The sequence below is a fragment of the Nannospalax galili genome, unplaced genomic scaffold (assembly GCF_000622305.1).
Source record: "Nannospalax galili isolate Female #2095 unplaced genomic scaffold, S.galili_v1.0 scaffold290, whole genome shotgun sequence".
Lineage (NCBI taxonomy): Eukaryota > Metazoa > Chordata > Mammalia > Rodentia > Spalacidae > Nannospalax > Nannospalax galili.
Genome location: NW_008331486.1, coordinates 1,904,696 through 1,921,070, shown reverse-complemented (window position 1 = coordinate 1,921,070; position 16,375 = coordinate 1,904,696). Strand labels below are relative to the sequence as shown.

The following is a 16,375-nucleotide window of genomic DNA, read 5'->3' as shown; positions in this document are numbered from 1 at the left end:
TAAAAATATTTCCAAAGTGATTCAACCCAGACTTCAAGGACTCAGCCCATTCCTGACCCCACTCCCTCTTCTCTCCTGCTGTCCCCATGACAGCAGCAAGAGGTGAGAGAGACTCCAGACCTGCAGTCTTCCCCAACCCTCAGTGTTTTCCAGTCAGTGGGCCACTGAGGGCATGTTTGGTGGTGGGTGACTGTTGGCACACAGAGAGCCCAGAGTAAGGAATGAGGGACAGAAATATCTAGACTGCTTGAGGCAATTTGCAATCATAGGCAGCATCTCACCTGGATACACACATTCCTGCCGTCCACCTGAAAAATCTCCTGTCACCTGGCATCCAATAAATGTAGAGAGCTTACCCTAGCCACACTCTCTGCTGGGGTCTTGAACATACCTTACTTTGCCCTCCCTCAACTGCCAAATGAGGGTCTCATTCATCATCTTACATCTGAGGAAACTGAGGCCCAAAGAGGCAGAATGGCTTCTCTCGGTTTACAGGGCTCAGTGGTCCCGATTCTAGCCTTGTTCCAAACCTCCATTTTTTGGGATATTCTTTCTCTGAATTTTTGAGATTCCCTGGAGTTTTACTAAGAAACCCAAATTCACTTGGTTTTTGTCCTCTCGGGGGGACTTTTTAAAAAATTGTGCCATTAGGAAAACTGGGGCTTAGGTTGCCAGTAAGTAACAGTGGAGACTTCTCCAAGGAAAAGCCGCACATTTCCAAGAAGCTCCCACAACATCCGGCACACTTTCAGCCCTACCAGGGGCAGGAGACAACTGTGAGGACCTCTGATCTACAGCATTTATAGGATGTGCTCATTAAATAGAATGAACTAATGACGGCATGCATGAATGACTAGATTGATGGATGGATAGTTGAAAGGTCGATGGATGAATGAATGGATTAATGGATGGATGGATGGATGGATGGATGTTAACAGATCTGCTTGAGCTCTTATCACAGTGTTGAGATAATATCTTGTCTGTCTCTTCTGTGAACTTCCTGAGTACAAGGTCTCGATGTCTCAAGGTCTAGATGTCTCTAAGTTACCAGCCCAAAGCCTGACATAGAGAAAGGACCCCACAAATATTTGCTAGGTAGGTGAAAACCCTGAAATTGGTTTCTAGGCTTCAGAAAAACTGTCCCAACTCACCAAACAGCAACAGCACCAAGACTTTTCGATAAGTGGTTTTATTACTGGTTAGATTTTACAAATTCTGATATCCGAACAGACTTCCACCTTAAAATTCTAAAACAACAAAGCGACCGTTGGAGGGGGTTTGATTTTTTTTTTCCTTATTTTTTTTTTCTTTTTTAGGACTATTCAAAGTAACAAATTTTTTTGTTGTTTTTTGTTTTTTACATTTTTGCTCTGGTCATAAATATACAGAGAGAAAAAGAGGGAGAGAAAAAAAACAAGTCTTCCAAAGTATGGAGAAAAAACAGTATTCCTAAGGCACGTGGCAGTCTTTGAAAATACGGAAGCTCTCAGCCAACTTAAATTATTTGTTGTTTTTCCTCGCTCAGTCCACAAACTGTACAAGGACACAAATGTTGTGTTGCAGATAGATCTTCCAAGTAATTCCTTTGTGCACACCGCTGCGTTAGCCCGACGCGCAATTATTTCTTTTCTTTCCTCTGTTTCCAGACGAGATCCTAAAACGTGGTTAGTTAGTTGCTCAAAGCCTCTATTTTAAAATACACTTGGAATTCAACTAAAGATAATTTCTTTTTTAAAGAAATCGTGGGGGCTTGGGGAGAGGAGGGCGGCGAGTCATTAGAAAAGGTTGGTAAGAGTCGTTTGTGAGGGGCTATGGGGCTCGTGGCCCTCCAGGTTGCCAGGCACAGAAGTTAAGACGGACGTCACAGTCGGCAGGGTGGGGCTAGTCAAGTCTGTGAGGGTGGTGGGCGTGCTGGAGGGGCTGAGTGAGGCATTGGACAGCTCCGAGGCGGGCCCCGACGGCGTCCCTGTCTGCAGTGCTGCGTCTGAAGCCTTGTCCACGCCCGTGTTTTCCTGCCGTAAGAGGTTGCGCCTGAACTTGGCCCGGGCATTCTGAAACCAGACCTGTGTGGGGTGACAGGAAGGACTGGTTAGGGGAAGGTGGGTAGGAACCGGAGAACAGCAGTTTGTTGACTATTGAAAGCTCTCTGGTTTTGTGGGAAATTAATCTAATTTTGGCCTAGAGCTCTAGAGGTCTAGAAAGTGGTCATATTTTTTTCCTTGCAAAAATAAAATTAAACTTCATTTCCCCTACGAGGCTACAACTGGGTTTCCCTTTCTGTGAAGTGTCAGAGCTGAGGCCTGTGCCGTGGTACTGAGACAGACCTTGAAATGTGTGGAAAGGACATCACACAAGACGTTTAAAAATTTAGCAAGTCAGAGAGAAAAGATCTCAGAAGCAATCTTTTTAAAAAGTAATTTCATGCTGAAACAATATTTTGTACATATTATGTTAAACACATATACTATTAAAATTAATGTTGCCAGTTTCTTTTTACTTCTTCAATGTGCCCACTAATTTTTTTTAATTAAATACATGGCTCTTGCTGCATCTCTCATTGCAAACTCACAGCAAGTAAATTTTGGCCATTTTCTACAACAGTTGAAAGGTTGGGAGATGAGGCAGTATGTCCCACAAGTTCTTATGAGTACCTTTCTTTTTCTTTCTTTCCTCCCTCTCTCTCTCCCTCCCTTCCTCTCTTTCCTCTCTCTCTCTCTCTCTCTCTCTCTCTCTCTCTCTCTCTCTCTCAGTGTTTCATTGTCAGTTCATCTGGGGAAATACTAGAATGATTTAAAGATCATGTAGGAATGAGCCAATAATGAAATAGTAAGAAGAACGTGGCTCAGATCCTTCTCTCTGTCCTCAACTGGAGAAGCCACATCGTATGCTGGGCCACTAGGGTTCCAGCGTCAAGGCAGACGTGAGCAGAGTGAGACCAGCTGCCCTGTGATGAAAGTAGGACCAAAGGGGCAACCATAAACCGATCCCTTCCCAACCTGCCCCGGCCCCATCTCCAAAAAAAAGCAGACCAGAGCACAGTGAGAACTGAGCACAGCATGCCAAGAAAACCAGAGACAGATTATGGGTTTGCTTTCTTTTTTTCTGGAGTACACCATACTCATACCTTCACATACACACCCACCCACATCTGTACACATCAGCAAACAAGAGTGCAAAACTCACCTGCAGTTCCCCCAGCCCTCTGACCACATCACTGCAGGCAGAAACCCTGCTATACCCAGAGGCCATGCAATGCTTCCGGGGAGCTGAGGAAACGTGGACCATGGTTGGGGATCAGGGGTTATACTTCCCAAAAGAAAGGAGTCCAAAAAACAGGGCCCCTTCACTTCTTTCTTCATAAGGGAACCCTGGGCCAGATGCCGCCCCATAAAACAAAAGGCTCTGAGATTATGAAGACTCCAGACTGTCCAGTTGCACGTTTCCAGATGTGTCTGCATCTGCCTGTCTTCTCAGTGTCCCAGGCAGGGGTGGGATGGTCCAACTCCTGACTCCACCCTCCCCTTAGGACCACCATAGATGCAAGAAGCTTGTGGCCTCAAGCCCACCCCCCTTTCAGATGTTCTGACACAATTTGGGCTCAATTAGCATCACAGCCAAGAGTCTGGCAGGAAAAAAGAAGATGCAGGCCCTGTGAAGTGGTGAACAAGGCTGGCTCTCCAGAACACTGGCTCTTCCCAAGGAAAAAGCACATTTCTCTACCTCTCTGCCCAAAGGAAGCTCACCAGCCCTTCTGGGGTCTTCTAAGACCACCTTCAGTATGCTCATCTTGGGGTTGGCAGGTCCTTTCCTGCCAGTCATAGAATATATGGTAGGAAACTATTCATCTGGTCTGCAGCAGCTGGGGGGTGAAGAGAGAGGAAGACAGATCCCAGAGGTCCCCAGAGAGAAGACATGACCTCTTTACAATCACATGCAGGTTGGTGATGAGGGAGGCTGGAGCTTGGTGCCAACCCCTGGCCACTGTGCTGGCCTGTGTGCTGCAGGCAGGAGCTGGAGTAGAGCCCTCTGGGTCCTGGGGTTGGGTTGCGCATCCTCCTGGGTACTAGAAGTCCTTAGCTGCCGGCTCTTTGCTATTTCTCAGGCGTTGCCCCAACAGTGCATGTGTAAACAATGATACCACCTTCCACAACTGCCTTCTCGACTTTATGGAATCCCAGGCAGCGGAAACCTGCTCAATGGAAATCTAAGAAGTCAACCTAAACTAGGATACTCTTGCGGTCTATGTTGGGCTTTGCCAGAACTCTCTCCTAGATATTTGAAAAAGTCCCCTCCCCAAAGAATTCTGGGACTTGTCCAAGAATTGTCATGACTCCAGGGATAGGACAGAGACCTACAAAGATTAATACGTTTAACGTTGATCACATGGGTAGCAGTGATTGCTCGTATGCACGTGACTTGTGCTGTGAGGCAGGCATCCTGCCACCCTGTAACATGTACCATCACTGGTTAAACATATGACAAGCCAGGTACATGGCTTCTATTATTTTATTATTATTATTTTATGTGTATGCGTGTATTGCCTGCATGTAGGTAAGTGCACCCATGTCATGCAATCCCCTCAGAGGTCAGAAGAGGCTGTTGAATCCCCTGGTACTGTAGTTACAGACAGTGGTTAGCTGCCATGTGGGTGCTGGGATTCAAACCCAGGTCTTCTGAAAGAACAACCAGTGTTCTTAACCACTGAGCCATCTCTCCAGCCCTGTGGCTTCTATTATTAACTCTATTTTAAAGACTTGAAATCTATAGCTCTAAGAGGTGAAGCTGCTTACTAAAAATCACGGGGTGAAGCTGCTTGGAGTCAGAACTGTTTACCATAAAAAGTCCAGGCTCTCTCTACCATGTGACCCCGGGTAAGTCAGCAAGTAGGTGAATGAAGGAATGAATGAATAAAGCAATCGTGGGCCACAGAAAGAGCACTGTACATAGCATTGCTCCTGGCTCTGCCACTGACTAGTCAAGTGAACTTGGGCTAGTCCCTTTCCTCTGTGCCCGCCTCCATTTCCTACTTGTACAGAAAGAGGGTTGGAACACATCACAGAATCTCTGTGGCTTCTTAGGGTTCTGGTAGGTTGGGATCCCAGGGCAGCTGTGAATGGCACAGAGATGATCTGTTCCACCCACCCATCTTCCTAAACCCAAAGCCCTGGCTAGTCAGCTGCCTCAAGTTCTGCTCTGCTCTCAGCAGCTCTGAAGTTGTGTGTTTGGGACAAGGTCAAGTTCAGGAATAGGATCAAGATACAACTAATATCAGGCCAAGAGTCTCTCAGCCTGGCATAGAGTGGATCCCATAAGTCCCAAGGGAATGAAGATGTGCCATCATGGTGTGCCCCTTGTCTGGGCTCCAATTGGTTGAGTAACTGTTTTCTGCTCCCTAACCTCCTTCCCCAGAATGCTTTCATCGAGAAAGCTGGGGAGAGCTAGGTGTGATGGTTGCCTGTAATCTCAGCACTTGGGAGGCAAAAGCATGATTTGCAAGATCACGAGTTCCAGGCCAGAGTGGATGACACAGTGAAACCAGTCTAGACAAAAATAAATAATAAATAAATAAATAAACAAACAAACAACCAGTGGGCAACCTACTAGACCCCAGCAAGTCTCTCTTCATGGGACACTGAGACCAGCTAAAAGATGAAGCTTTAGGTTATCCTAGCACATTAGTGGCTGTATTCAATGTCGACCAGATAAGCAAGGGGAAGCAAGACACAGCATTCCCATCAAACCCTGCTCATCCTCATGGTGGCTCATGTCTGTGATCAGCACTCAAGAGGCTAAGGCAAGAGGACTACCATGAATTTGAGGCCAGTCTGGGAGGCCAGTTGAGTGCCCAGCCAGCCTAAACTACAGAATAAAAAAGAAAAACAAAAATGCTAGGGATGTAGTTCTATCCACAGTGTTTGCCTGGTATGCACTAAACCTTGGGTTTGATCCCAAGCACAATATTAACTGGAATCCTAGAATTCAGGATGTGGAGGCAGGAGGGTCAGGAGTTCAAGGTCATCCTATGCTACATATGGAATTCAAGGCCCTCCTGGGCTACAGAATCTGTGTAAAAACAAAAGCAACAACAACAAGACAGAAACAACAGCAAAACCACTTTGGGAACAACAAAAAATTATGGCCTCTGGTATTGCAACTCATGAAGAAGATAATCATAGTGGCTGTTCTCATTCTCTAAGTGCCAGGCAGTGTCTAACTAAGCAAAGCTCTAAGTATCTTACCCATGCTAGCTTACCTAGCCCTTGTAACGATCCTGTAAAGTAGGCTTGAATATTTTTGCCAGTTTTTAGGTATGGGGACTGAGGCACAGCAAGGAGGAGGCAGAACTGAGACATGGATCCCAGCAAGCCCAATTCTTGCCCATGTCCGGTTCTTACTTTCAGAATGATTAACTTGAAATACTGGGCCTGTGCATTTACACAGGCATTCCATCCTTATTTGTCTAACCGGTCTGTTCGGTGGCTCTATTATTTTGTAAACTTTAAAAAAAGTTTTCTCCAAAGAACCAAAAATAGTGAGCACTGGATTAGCATGTAAGATCTCTCAGGTGCAGCCTTGGGCCTATAGCTGCTTTGCTGTGAGGCCTTAGAGAGTCGCTCTACCTCTCTGATCTGAGGTTTTTTCTTTCCCAAAAATGAGACCCATAGCTCAGTGGTAGGGCATTTGCCTAGTGTGTGCAAGGTCCTGGCTTGGATCACCATGGTCATAATAAATAAGATGAAAGATTCAAGGCAATTAATCTGTGAAATTCTACTAATCTATGTTTACATCCATCGTGACAATCTATGAAAATGACAATAAATGGGAACCAGAGGCTTATGGAGATGAAGTAACTTACTGCCTCCTCAGGGAAGCCTTCCCTACCCGCTGCTTGTCTATTTTTACCTTCTTCCTAGCACTTTTCTAATGTTACTTGTTTTCAAGAGTTAGATATTCAATCCTCAGCACCAAAACAAAACAAGCAAAAAAGCTAAACAAGAGTTCTGTGACCAAATAAAATTTGGGAAATGTTAGATTAGACAAAACTAGGTTTCAAGATTTCTCAGAGCCTGTATAAATGCCAACACATTCCAAGAGAAAGCCATCAATGATCCTTAGCACTTCCCAAACTTAACTGATCCTGGAATCACTTAAAGGATATCTTTATTATGGAGAGATGGTTCGGCACTTTAGAGTCCGTGCTGCTCTTCCAGAGGCCCCAACCAAGATCAGTTCCCAGTACTCATGTCAGGCGGCTCACAACCTAAAGACACACGAGGAAGTCCAGGACATCTGCATACGTTCCAAGAACAAGAGGCATGTGTGTGCTTAGGAAGTCTCCACACATTGGCAAGGCTTAATGTCACAACAAACCTCTGTCCGGGGGTCACTGTATCTACTGATCACCTTGCCCATCAATGGAGCATGCAGGTTGTGGTTGTCATGCTGTTGTTGGTGACAAATAGCAATTTTTTAGGATTTTTTTTTTTTAGTTTTTGAGACAGGATCTCCCTGTAGCCCCAGCTGGCCTGGAACTTACTATGTAGACCAAACTGCCCTTGATCTCACAGAGATCCACTTGCCTCTTGGCTCCTGAGTGCCACCACATCCAGCCACAAATAGTATTTTTTATGTGATGAACGATTTGCTACCTGCTCTGCTTTCCTACCAAAACAATGTTGGGAACTCGCTCCTCCCAACCTGCCATTCTAACTGCCGCATTCTACAGCTGGATCCTAGTCATAATCCTAGCACGACTCAGTCCTGGAAAGAGCTCTGAGATAAGACCATCCTGGATTTGACTCCTGGATTTATCACTTACTATGAGGCAAGGGTACTAGGTTCTCTATAAAATGAACATAATCAAAAAGTTTAAATACCTACAAAAAATGTGCACAGAGCAAAGCTGCTGTATGGGGTTGGGGTGCACTGGGTCCCTCATATATACTTTACAGATCGTGTCAACTCATTTCTTCTTTTCAACCTCTTAGCAAGTATTATTATTGTTGTTGTTGTTGGCTGGTCTTAAATTCACTTGAACTTCTGATCCTCCTGTCTCTACCCCCTGAGTGCTGGCATTATAGACGTGCTTCACCATGTACAGTTTATGCAGTTCTGGGGATCAAACCAACTATGTAAGCACTCTACCAACTATGTTACATCCCAGCCCTTAAGATAAACATTACCATCTCCACTTTACAGCTGAGGCCAGCGAGACTTTGGAGCTTTTATGTCACTAAGCATGTGAGTAGAACAGGTGAGCTGGAAACTCAAGTTACTTCAGTGTGGTCCAGATTCCAACAGGGATGCTGCACCCCAGGCTTACCATGTTGGTGGGGCTCACTCTATAGATTCAGTAAGAGCCTAGGACTACCACTACCCCATATATACATCCTACATTGTCTATCTCTGGGAACCCAACTTAACTTCTACCTCCCTTGCCATGCAACTCCTCTGAAGGGCCATGACCATGTTCAAAGAAACTTTAGGGAGCACCCAAGGATCTTGTACCAGTAATTTGATATGAAGTACCTGCTTAATTGATCCTGGAATCATTTTATTGTATTTTAAAGGCAGGGTTTTGGGGGATAGAGAGATGGCTCAGCTGTTAAGAGCACTTTCTGTCCTCCCAGAGGACCCAAGTTCAATTCCCAGCATCCATAAACTGCCTGTAACTCCAGCTCCAGGAGGATTGGACGCCTCTGGTCACCACAGGCACCTATACTCAAGTATACACACAGAGACACACACAGAGAGAGACACACACAAACACACAATTAAGAAGAATAAAAATAGAGATTACAAAGATGGCTCAGTGGTTAAGAGTGTATACTGTTTGTGCAGAGGGCCTGAGTTTGGTTCCTAGTTCCCACAGTGGGCAGTTCTACAACTGCCTGTTAACCCCAGCTCCAGGGGTATCCGATACCTTTGGCCTCCTCAGGCACCTGCACTCATGTACACATACCCACACTCACACACACATACACATAATTTAAAAATAATAGTAAACATTTTAAAATACAAATAAATAGTTTAAAAGAAACGGGGGCTGGAGAAATGCCTCAGCAGTTAAGAGCACTGGCTGCTCTTGCAGAGGACCCAGGTTCTATTCCCAGCGTCCATAACTCCAGTTCCTGGAAATCTGACGCTCTCTTCCAGTCTCCACGGGCATTGCATGACAAGGATGCATTTACACACATGCAAGCATACACTCATACACATAAAATAAAAATAATAAAAGCATTAAAAAAAAGAAAGAGACAGAGGTTTTATTTGTTGGCTGTGCTGGGGATCTACCCAGGGCTGTGTTTATGCAAATTAAGCCCTCTACCACTAAACTACTTCAGCTCCTGTTCTTGCAATGTATCCCAGTCTGGTCTTAAACTCAAGATCCTCCTGCCTCATTCTCCCAAGTGCAGGGATTGCAAGCAGGGGCTAGCCTGTTCTTGTGAGGAACTGTGCAATGGACACCCCAGCAGGCACCATGCTGGAGCCTTCCATTCATGGCAAAATTCTCCCTTGTAGAATCCGTTCCTCCCACTTCACAGGAATCAGGCTCCAAGAGGAAGAACTGAAACGTGTGACCCACACTGAGTGCAACTCAGAGAGGATTTGGTCCAGTCCACCACCTTCCAAAGCTACAGCACCAGCTGTCTCACACTGAACCACTCCCAACCCAAGTCCCCAGATGCCACATACAGTAACGACACCTGGGAGCAACTCCATCCTGCTCAGTGCCTGGATCCTGTAACCTACAGCAAATCACTTCATCTTGCTAGAGCTTAAGCTTCTCATCTGTAAAACAGACAGGAAAAGATTAAGGCGAGGTAGATGTGTGGCTACAAAGATGCCTTGCAAACTGCTACATGATCATGAGCAGTTAGACTGGCAGGGAACAGAAAGAATTTGTACAGGAGTTGGAGAGTTCTGGATGGAAGACAGAGCAAGACCCTCCCCCAGCTTACAGGACCCAAGCTATACTCATATGCTGAAACATCGGTGCTGGGTTGGCTTGGAGGAGAAGGCACTCTGCCCATTGGTTGGATAAGACCTAGGTCCAGCTCTGCTACTGACAGGAGGGGATCCTAATGCTTGACAGAGAGCACCTGGTTTCTCCTTTGGGCTCCTCCAGCACCCCAAGTGATTGCACTATAGGGAAATGAACTGCTGTGTGGGTGTCTCTATAGCTAACTGAATTTCTTCAGGGTCAGGATCAGTTCATCTGTTTCTGTGTCCTAGAGTCTGGAGCCAATAGATTTCAGTCGGTGAAAGAATAAACTGGAAATTTGATGTGTGGAAATCTCTTGCCTTCCCAAGGTCAGCAGTCAGGCTCCTGGCTCTATATTCTGACTGAACGATGAGCATTCATTTAATCTAGACAGTTGGGAGAGGGATGTGCACTAAAGATGACCTTTTTACAAATGACAAATGGTTCAGAGAGGGTAACGGATTTGTCCAAGACACACAGCCAATGAAATGAACCATGGGGTCGTTTTGAGTCCAGGTTTTCCTGCCACCTTATGATTCCATCCAACACTGTCCCACTTCCTAGCATTCCACAGGGCAGCTGGAAAGGGAGAGGAAGGGACTATCCTGTTAACGAGAGAAAAGGCAGAGACCTATGTCCTCAATCCGGGCTAGCTCAGAACTAGAGGAGGGAGCGGGGATTTGGAAGGTCCCCAACCGTAGCCCAAGAAGGCAGTCTGAAGGAAAGAACCACAGAAACTTGGACCCCAGACCTTGCAGCCTAGAGCCCAGCCTATGGAATTAAGAGTCACTGCATCGGCTATGAGGGCAAGGGGCGGGTCCAGAGAGGCGCAGCAGCGTACCATTGGTCGGCACTGGTCTCCCTTGCTACATCACCAGGTCCCCAGAGCCCAGTGCCTAGTAACCCCGCGGATGCTCCGCAACTGCCCAGCCACCTTCCAGCACTCTAGGCTCCAACGAGAGATCTGCGCTCACACTGTGTCACAGCCCACCACAACCCCACAAAGGTTTCCTTTAGTTTTGTTTTCTGACAGTCATAGAAACTTTCTTAGGCTATGCAGTCCTCCGGTTCTGGTCACTGACACTCCCTCTGTATAACCTCCAAGCTTTCAATTCCCAGGATCTGGGGATGAAGGTGTGGGTCATAGAGGCCTGGATTCAAATCTCAGCACCTCTCCTCACCGTGGGTCATTTGTCCCTCAAGTTTTGTTGTTTTAACCTAAAAATGTGCACAGCACTCACTGTAACCACACATCCTGAAGAACATGCCAGTTAAACTTGCTATATAAGGAAAGTATTCTGCCTTGTATGATGGGGAAACTGAGGTCTAGCAACAAGAATTGTTCCTATGAGTTAATCAGATGACAAATTGACTTACTGTTACTCTTAACTAGCACCCATGCAACGGAAAGTGCCAGCAATGAGGTTGACATGTCATCTTAGTGGTGTCTCTCAGTAACCCTATGCTGTGGCTGACTTTTTGTATGCATTTCACATAGAGGAATCTGAGGTTCAAAGGCTTAAGTGGCTTGCCAATAACCCTGAAATGAGTAATAATAAAAGTGGAAGATTTGAGAATTGTCCCACAAATCTGGGCCCTTGACCTTCGGGGTTATAGAAATTTGGTGAAAGTTTTGGATCCCATCTATCAAGAAAGCACATTCACAAGCACTAAGCTGCTTCTTCCCATTCCCAAAGGGCAGACCCCATTAAGCAAGCCCCCCTTTGTGACATGCTACTAAGCACACCACACCATCACCAAACTTTGCTTCCTGGAAAGTCTGGGATACAGACTCCCCCCCCCCGCAACCCCCCAAAAGCCAGAAGATAAATTAGACAGCTACCAGAAGAAAATTCAATGAAGAGAAGGATAAATGGAGGCAAAAAGAAAGAGAGAAACTGGAGAGAGCAGGTAAGACACTAACAGCAGTCCCTTGGATGAGGACAAAGCCCGAGGGCTCTGGATTCATGTGAAATAATTGAAACTCTTAAAACATGAACGTGTTGAAGAGTCACTTGAGTAAGAAATGGTAACTAAAAGTGGTTTCAAAGAAAGAAAAGAAATCAAGTATGGAGACAAAGGACCACACACGGAGAAAAAATTGAGGGTGAAAATAGACAGGGAATATGTAATGTCGGGAAAAGGTTTAAGTTATAAGACAGACTAAAGAGGTGGAAAAAGAGAAGGGAAGACAGGCCAGATGGTTCTTCCAAAGCCCTGGTCGGAATGAGGTTCTGCCTCAGGCCCTGGTAGCTGCAGATGCCCCCACCCCGGCCCAGCTGACCTGGAGGACCCGCTTGGTGAGGCCGGTCTTTTGCGCGAGCTGCTTCAAGTCCTTGGCATCGGGGTTGTGGTTAATGGCAAAATAAGACTTCATGGTCCGAAGCTGGTGGTGCTTGAAGGAGGTGCGCATGCGCTTTGTCTTTTGGCTGCTTGGATAGGGCTGGTCGCGGTCCAGGTGCTCCGCGTCGTTCTCGTTACAGCTCAGCGCTGGGGAAGGGACGCATAAGCGGCAGGTGAATTTCCTGACTCTGCCAGGCCTGTCAATGCCAAGGCCACACCCTCACCACCCGACGCCAAAAACAACTACTCTGGGAACCCGGCTGTGTGCACACACGACTCTGAAATGGGAGATATTATTCCCATTTTAGATATGGAGAAGATGAAGGTCTCTGAGAATGTGATCTGCCCAGGATCACTGAGCTAGGAAATACTGGATTCAGCCCCAGTTCTCCGAGAATCAAAAAGCCACTCGAGACAGGTGTGGCAGTGCAGGCCTTTAATCCCAGCACTTGGGAGGCAGAGACAGGTGAATCTCTGTGAGATTGAGGTCAGCTTAGTCTACATAGAGAGTTCCGGGTCTACAAAAAGACCCTAAAACACACGCGCGCACGCGCGCACACACACACACACAAACACAGGCCATTGAGTTGCAGGAATACCACGAACGGCAGCAGATTGTTGGTGCTTTCTGGATTCCAGAAGCTGTGTGGAAAGGCTTTTTTAAATATTCATTTATTTATTAGGGGGACACTGCACGTGGAGGTCATAGGGCAACTTGTGGGAGTCTCTTCTCTCCTTCTGGGAATGGAAATCGGGTCATCAGGCTTGGCAGCAAGCAACTTTACCCACTGAGCCATCTCACTGGACTGGAAAAGACTTTCTTTTTACACACATTGCCATTGGACACTTAAAGCAACTCTTTTACAGATACTGAAACTGAGGCTCGGAAAGGGAAGTCACAGTGAGGATCTAAGCCTAAGTCTGCGCACCTGTACTCTTCTGGTTTTCCAAGCACTCTCCAAGGACAAACTCCTGTGGTCTTCATCTCTCCCTACAGTGTCTGATGCTCCCACCCAGAAGTTGCAGACTGACAGCCTCACTTTCATTCCACTTTCATCAACCCCCTCCCCTAAAGTACTGAGCAGCCCCAGGGCCTCCAGAACGAGGCCCAAGGTTGGAGATTGCATTTTGTAGTTTAATCCTCCCCACTGCCCCATGAGGTGCTTATTTCCTAGTTTTACAAATGGAGCAAATGGGGCTCAGACAGTCTCAGGAAGAGAATAGTACGTAGAATCTCACTGGAAAGGGGAGAAGTTGGAAAAAGATACCAACATATATTCATTAGGTGCCTACTTTATGCTTTGGTTTTATATATGTCATTTCCCATCACTACTGTTTCAAGAGGTGCCTACTACTGGTCCCATTTTAGAGATGAAGAAACTGAAGCCAAGAGAAATGGAGCCACTTGTACACATTGGTAAAGGCTGAGCCCATCCTCAATATTTGAGCCCTCTTGTTTCCTTCACTGCACCACAAAGAGGGGTGGGTGGAGCAGGGCTCTTTAAGGAACCTGTCTTCACCCCAAAGGATCTCGGAGGACCCTTGGAGAGAACAGAAACCTCATGTCTCAGAAACCTGCTCAGCAACCTGGTAGCTGATGAGGACATACAGGGTTCCCCTCGAGACTCCCTCATGTCTTCCCAAGTCATCCCATCTTTAAGGTCTCGTTTTAAGGAAAGCATCACAGAATGCTCAAATTCAGTCCATAAAGTGGGGAACTGGCAGGTCTCTTGCAGTACAGCACATTCCTATAACAGAGGTGTCAAATCTAGTAAATAAATGCAAACATTGCCTGGCTGATTTGAATTTCTGATATACAACAAATAATTTTTACCATCATTATGTCCCAAAGATTGTATGGGACCTATGTACACTAAAATTTTATCTGTTGTTTAAGTTATTTATCTAATGTTGCACAGGACACCTCTAAAAATTTTTTTAATCTAAAATTCAAAATGAGTTCACTTATACCAGAACTCATTTGTTATCTAAAATGCAAATGTTGCATGGAATATTCTCATTAAAAAGGTATTCATAGTTTGCCCAAAATTCAAAATTAAGTGGCTATTCTGGCAACACTAACCTAGGAAGTGTTTTCTAGGTGACCTCCTTCTCCCCCTGCCAAAGTGCCCCAGCCAAGAAGAAAGAATTTGTAAGATATGGGTCCTACCCCTAAGCTCAGGGTTCCTGTTCTGTGTACCCAGCATCCAGCTCCCCCTTCCTCCTCCAACATATGTTCTCATCCAGAACACCCAAAGTGAGGAATTTAAAGGGGATCAGAACATGGGAGATGAGCTCCTGCTGGGCAGCAACCCTGAAATGGCTCAGGGGATGGACCCTCCCCTTTCTCTCAGTCCCCAGCTCCTCCCTGGTGGGGCAGGCCTCCCTATGGGGGATCTCTGGGCTCATCCCTCTACCCAGCCCCCACCTGGGCCTCACCACCCTTAATGAGCTCCATGGGGACCCTGGTGCCCTGTAGGCCCAAGGGAGGTGCCCTGATAGCAGCCTACAGTGGGGGAAGGTGGTGGGGAAGAGGGAAAGAAAAAGAGCAGGAAAAGAGAGGCAGATACCCAGAGGATGGGGGGGAGAGGGGGGAATAGAAGGAGAAAGCTATGGTGACTTGGTAGATAGAAGAGAGAGAGAGAGAGAGAGAGAGAGAGAGAGAGAGAGAGAGAGAGAGAGAGAGAAACTGGGGAAAATGAGTCCTGGAAATATATGTAGTGGGGGGTCCAGGTGACAAAACCGAATTCCCAGGGCTCAAGCACACAGGGACCCTGTGTCAGAGACTTTTCTGAATGGTTATTGGTCCAGTAGCAGAGCAAGCAGGGAAGAGAGGAGGGAAGTGAGGAGGGAAGGTGGCCTGGTCTAGCCCAGCCCGCCGGAGGCCAGGGGTTTGTGCTGGAGTGGACAGGCCAGCGGGGTAGGCGATAGTGCCCCAGGCCCCCCTCACTCGCGTACCCAAAGCCTGGGGCCGGGTGGAGATTCCCCAAGATCAGATCTGGGGAGGAGCGAAGGGCTGAGGGGAGGGAGAGGACCAGGGCTTTCTACCCCCACCTCCTTTTTTCCTCTCAATTAGGCCGATTCAATGGAGCTAAAGAGCTCGTAAAATCATGAATAATTTACTCGTGATCTGTTATTAACCCATCGGGTTTCGAGCTCTTGTCGCTGGGACTGAACCTGTAATCAAATCTGACTTCGCCTCATTTTACTAAAGACGAGACTGTAGGTTCAATTGTCTAAATAATGGATTGGAATCAAATCAGTAATTACTCCGCCAGACACACACCCCACACCCCACACCACACCACACACACACACACACACACACACACACAGATGGGGAGCTGGGGCTGGGGGAAAGCTGGGGCTGGGGGAGGCCGGGCCAGCCAGCGGGTCTGTGCGCGATTCCGGGCCGTGGTGCGCGAACCGCGGCGCAAAGTACAGGGCCCCGGCACCTCGCGGGCTCCGGCCGCAAATCGCGTGCCCTGGGCCGACCTGCCGCGGGACTCCGGGTTCCGGGAGGTCCCGCCTCTGGGGCTGGGGCTGAGTGCAGGGACCAGAAGGGCCGCCGAAGGAGAGCTGCTGCGGCTGGCGCCCCGGAAGGACTTTCCGAGTCCGTGGCCTGTGGTCTGTGGTCGCCATTGCAGAAGCCCAAGGCCCGGGGTACCCCCTGAGCCCCTTCCCAAGAAGCGCCCGGCCCCACTGCCTTCGGCGAGGCTGTCTTGGAGGAGGATGGGTTTGCAACCGTTTGGTGTGCCCGGCCCCTGGATGCAGGACACTTACACAAGCTAACTGGTGTGCTCACAGTGAAAAGCACGCACTCCCTTTCCACGAAGACACTTGCTCGCACACACAGCCCACAGTCGCACCCTCCACTTCCCGGCGTTCCAGTCCCAGCTGCCCCAGGGCCCACATTGCGGCCATCTCTCTCCTGCCAGCGCCGAAACAGGAGGAAGGCGGCAGAAGCCAGATCTAGGGAGGGTGAGACAAGACCTCTTGAGAACAAGGAGTCATAATCTCTTCCTAACCTTGTCCCGGGAACCCGAA

At 47.4% G+C, this 16,375-nt stretch overlaps 1 protein-coding gene across 3 annotated transcripts in view; it reads right to left on the bottom strand.

Moving 5' to 3' along the window:
• Positions 1–1,172: 1,172 nt before the first annotated feature.
• The window catches only part of Lhx2 (LIM homeobox 2), a 32,514-nt gene continuing 17,311 nt past the window's right edge, over positions 1,173–16,375 (bottom strand). The window contains exons 4-5 of one of the 3 annotated variants that reach the window (XM_008824534.2): positions 12,270–12,475; positions 1,173–2,063 (exon numbers count right to left, since the gene is read on the bottom strand). In XM_008824534.2, the coding sequence (XP_008822756.1) occupies positions 1,776–2,063; positions 12,270–12,475 (494 nt within the window). In that variant the 3' untranslated portion in view covers positions 1,173–1,775. The remainder of the gene's footprint in view (positions 2,064–12,269; positions 12,476–16,375) is intronic. The other 2 variants (XM_008824542.3, XM_008824526.1) reach the window with 2 other exon arrangements.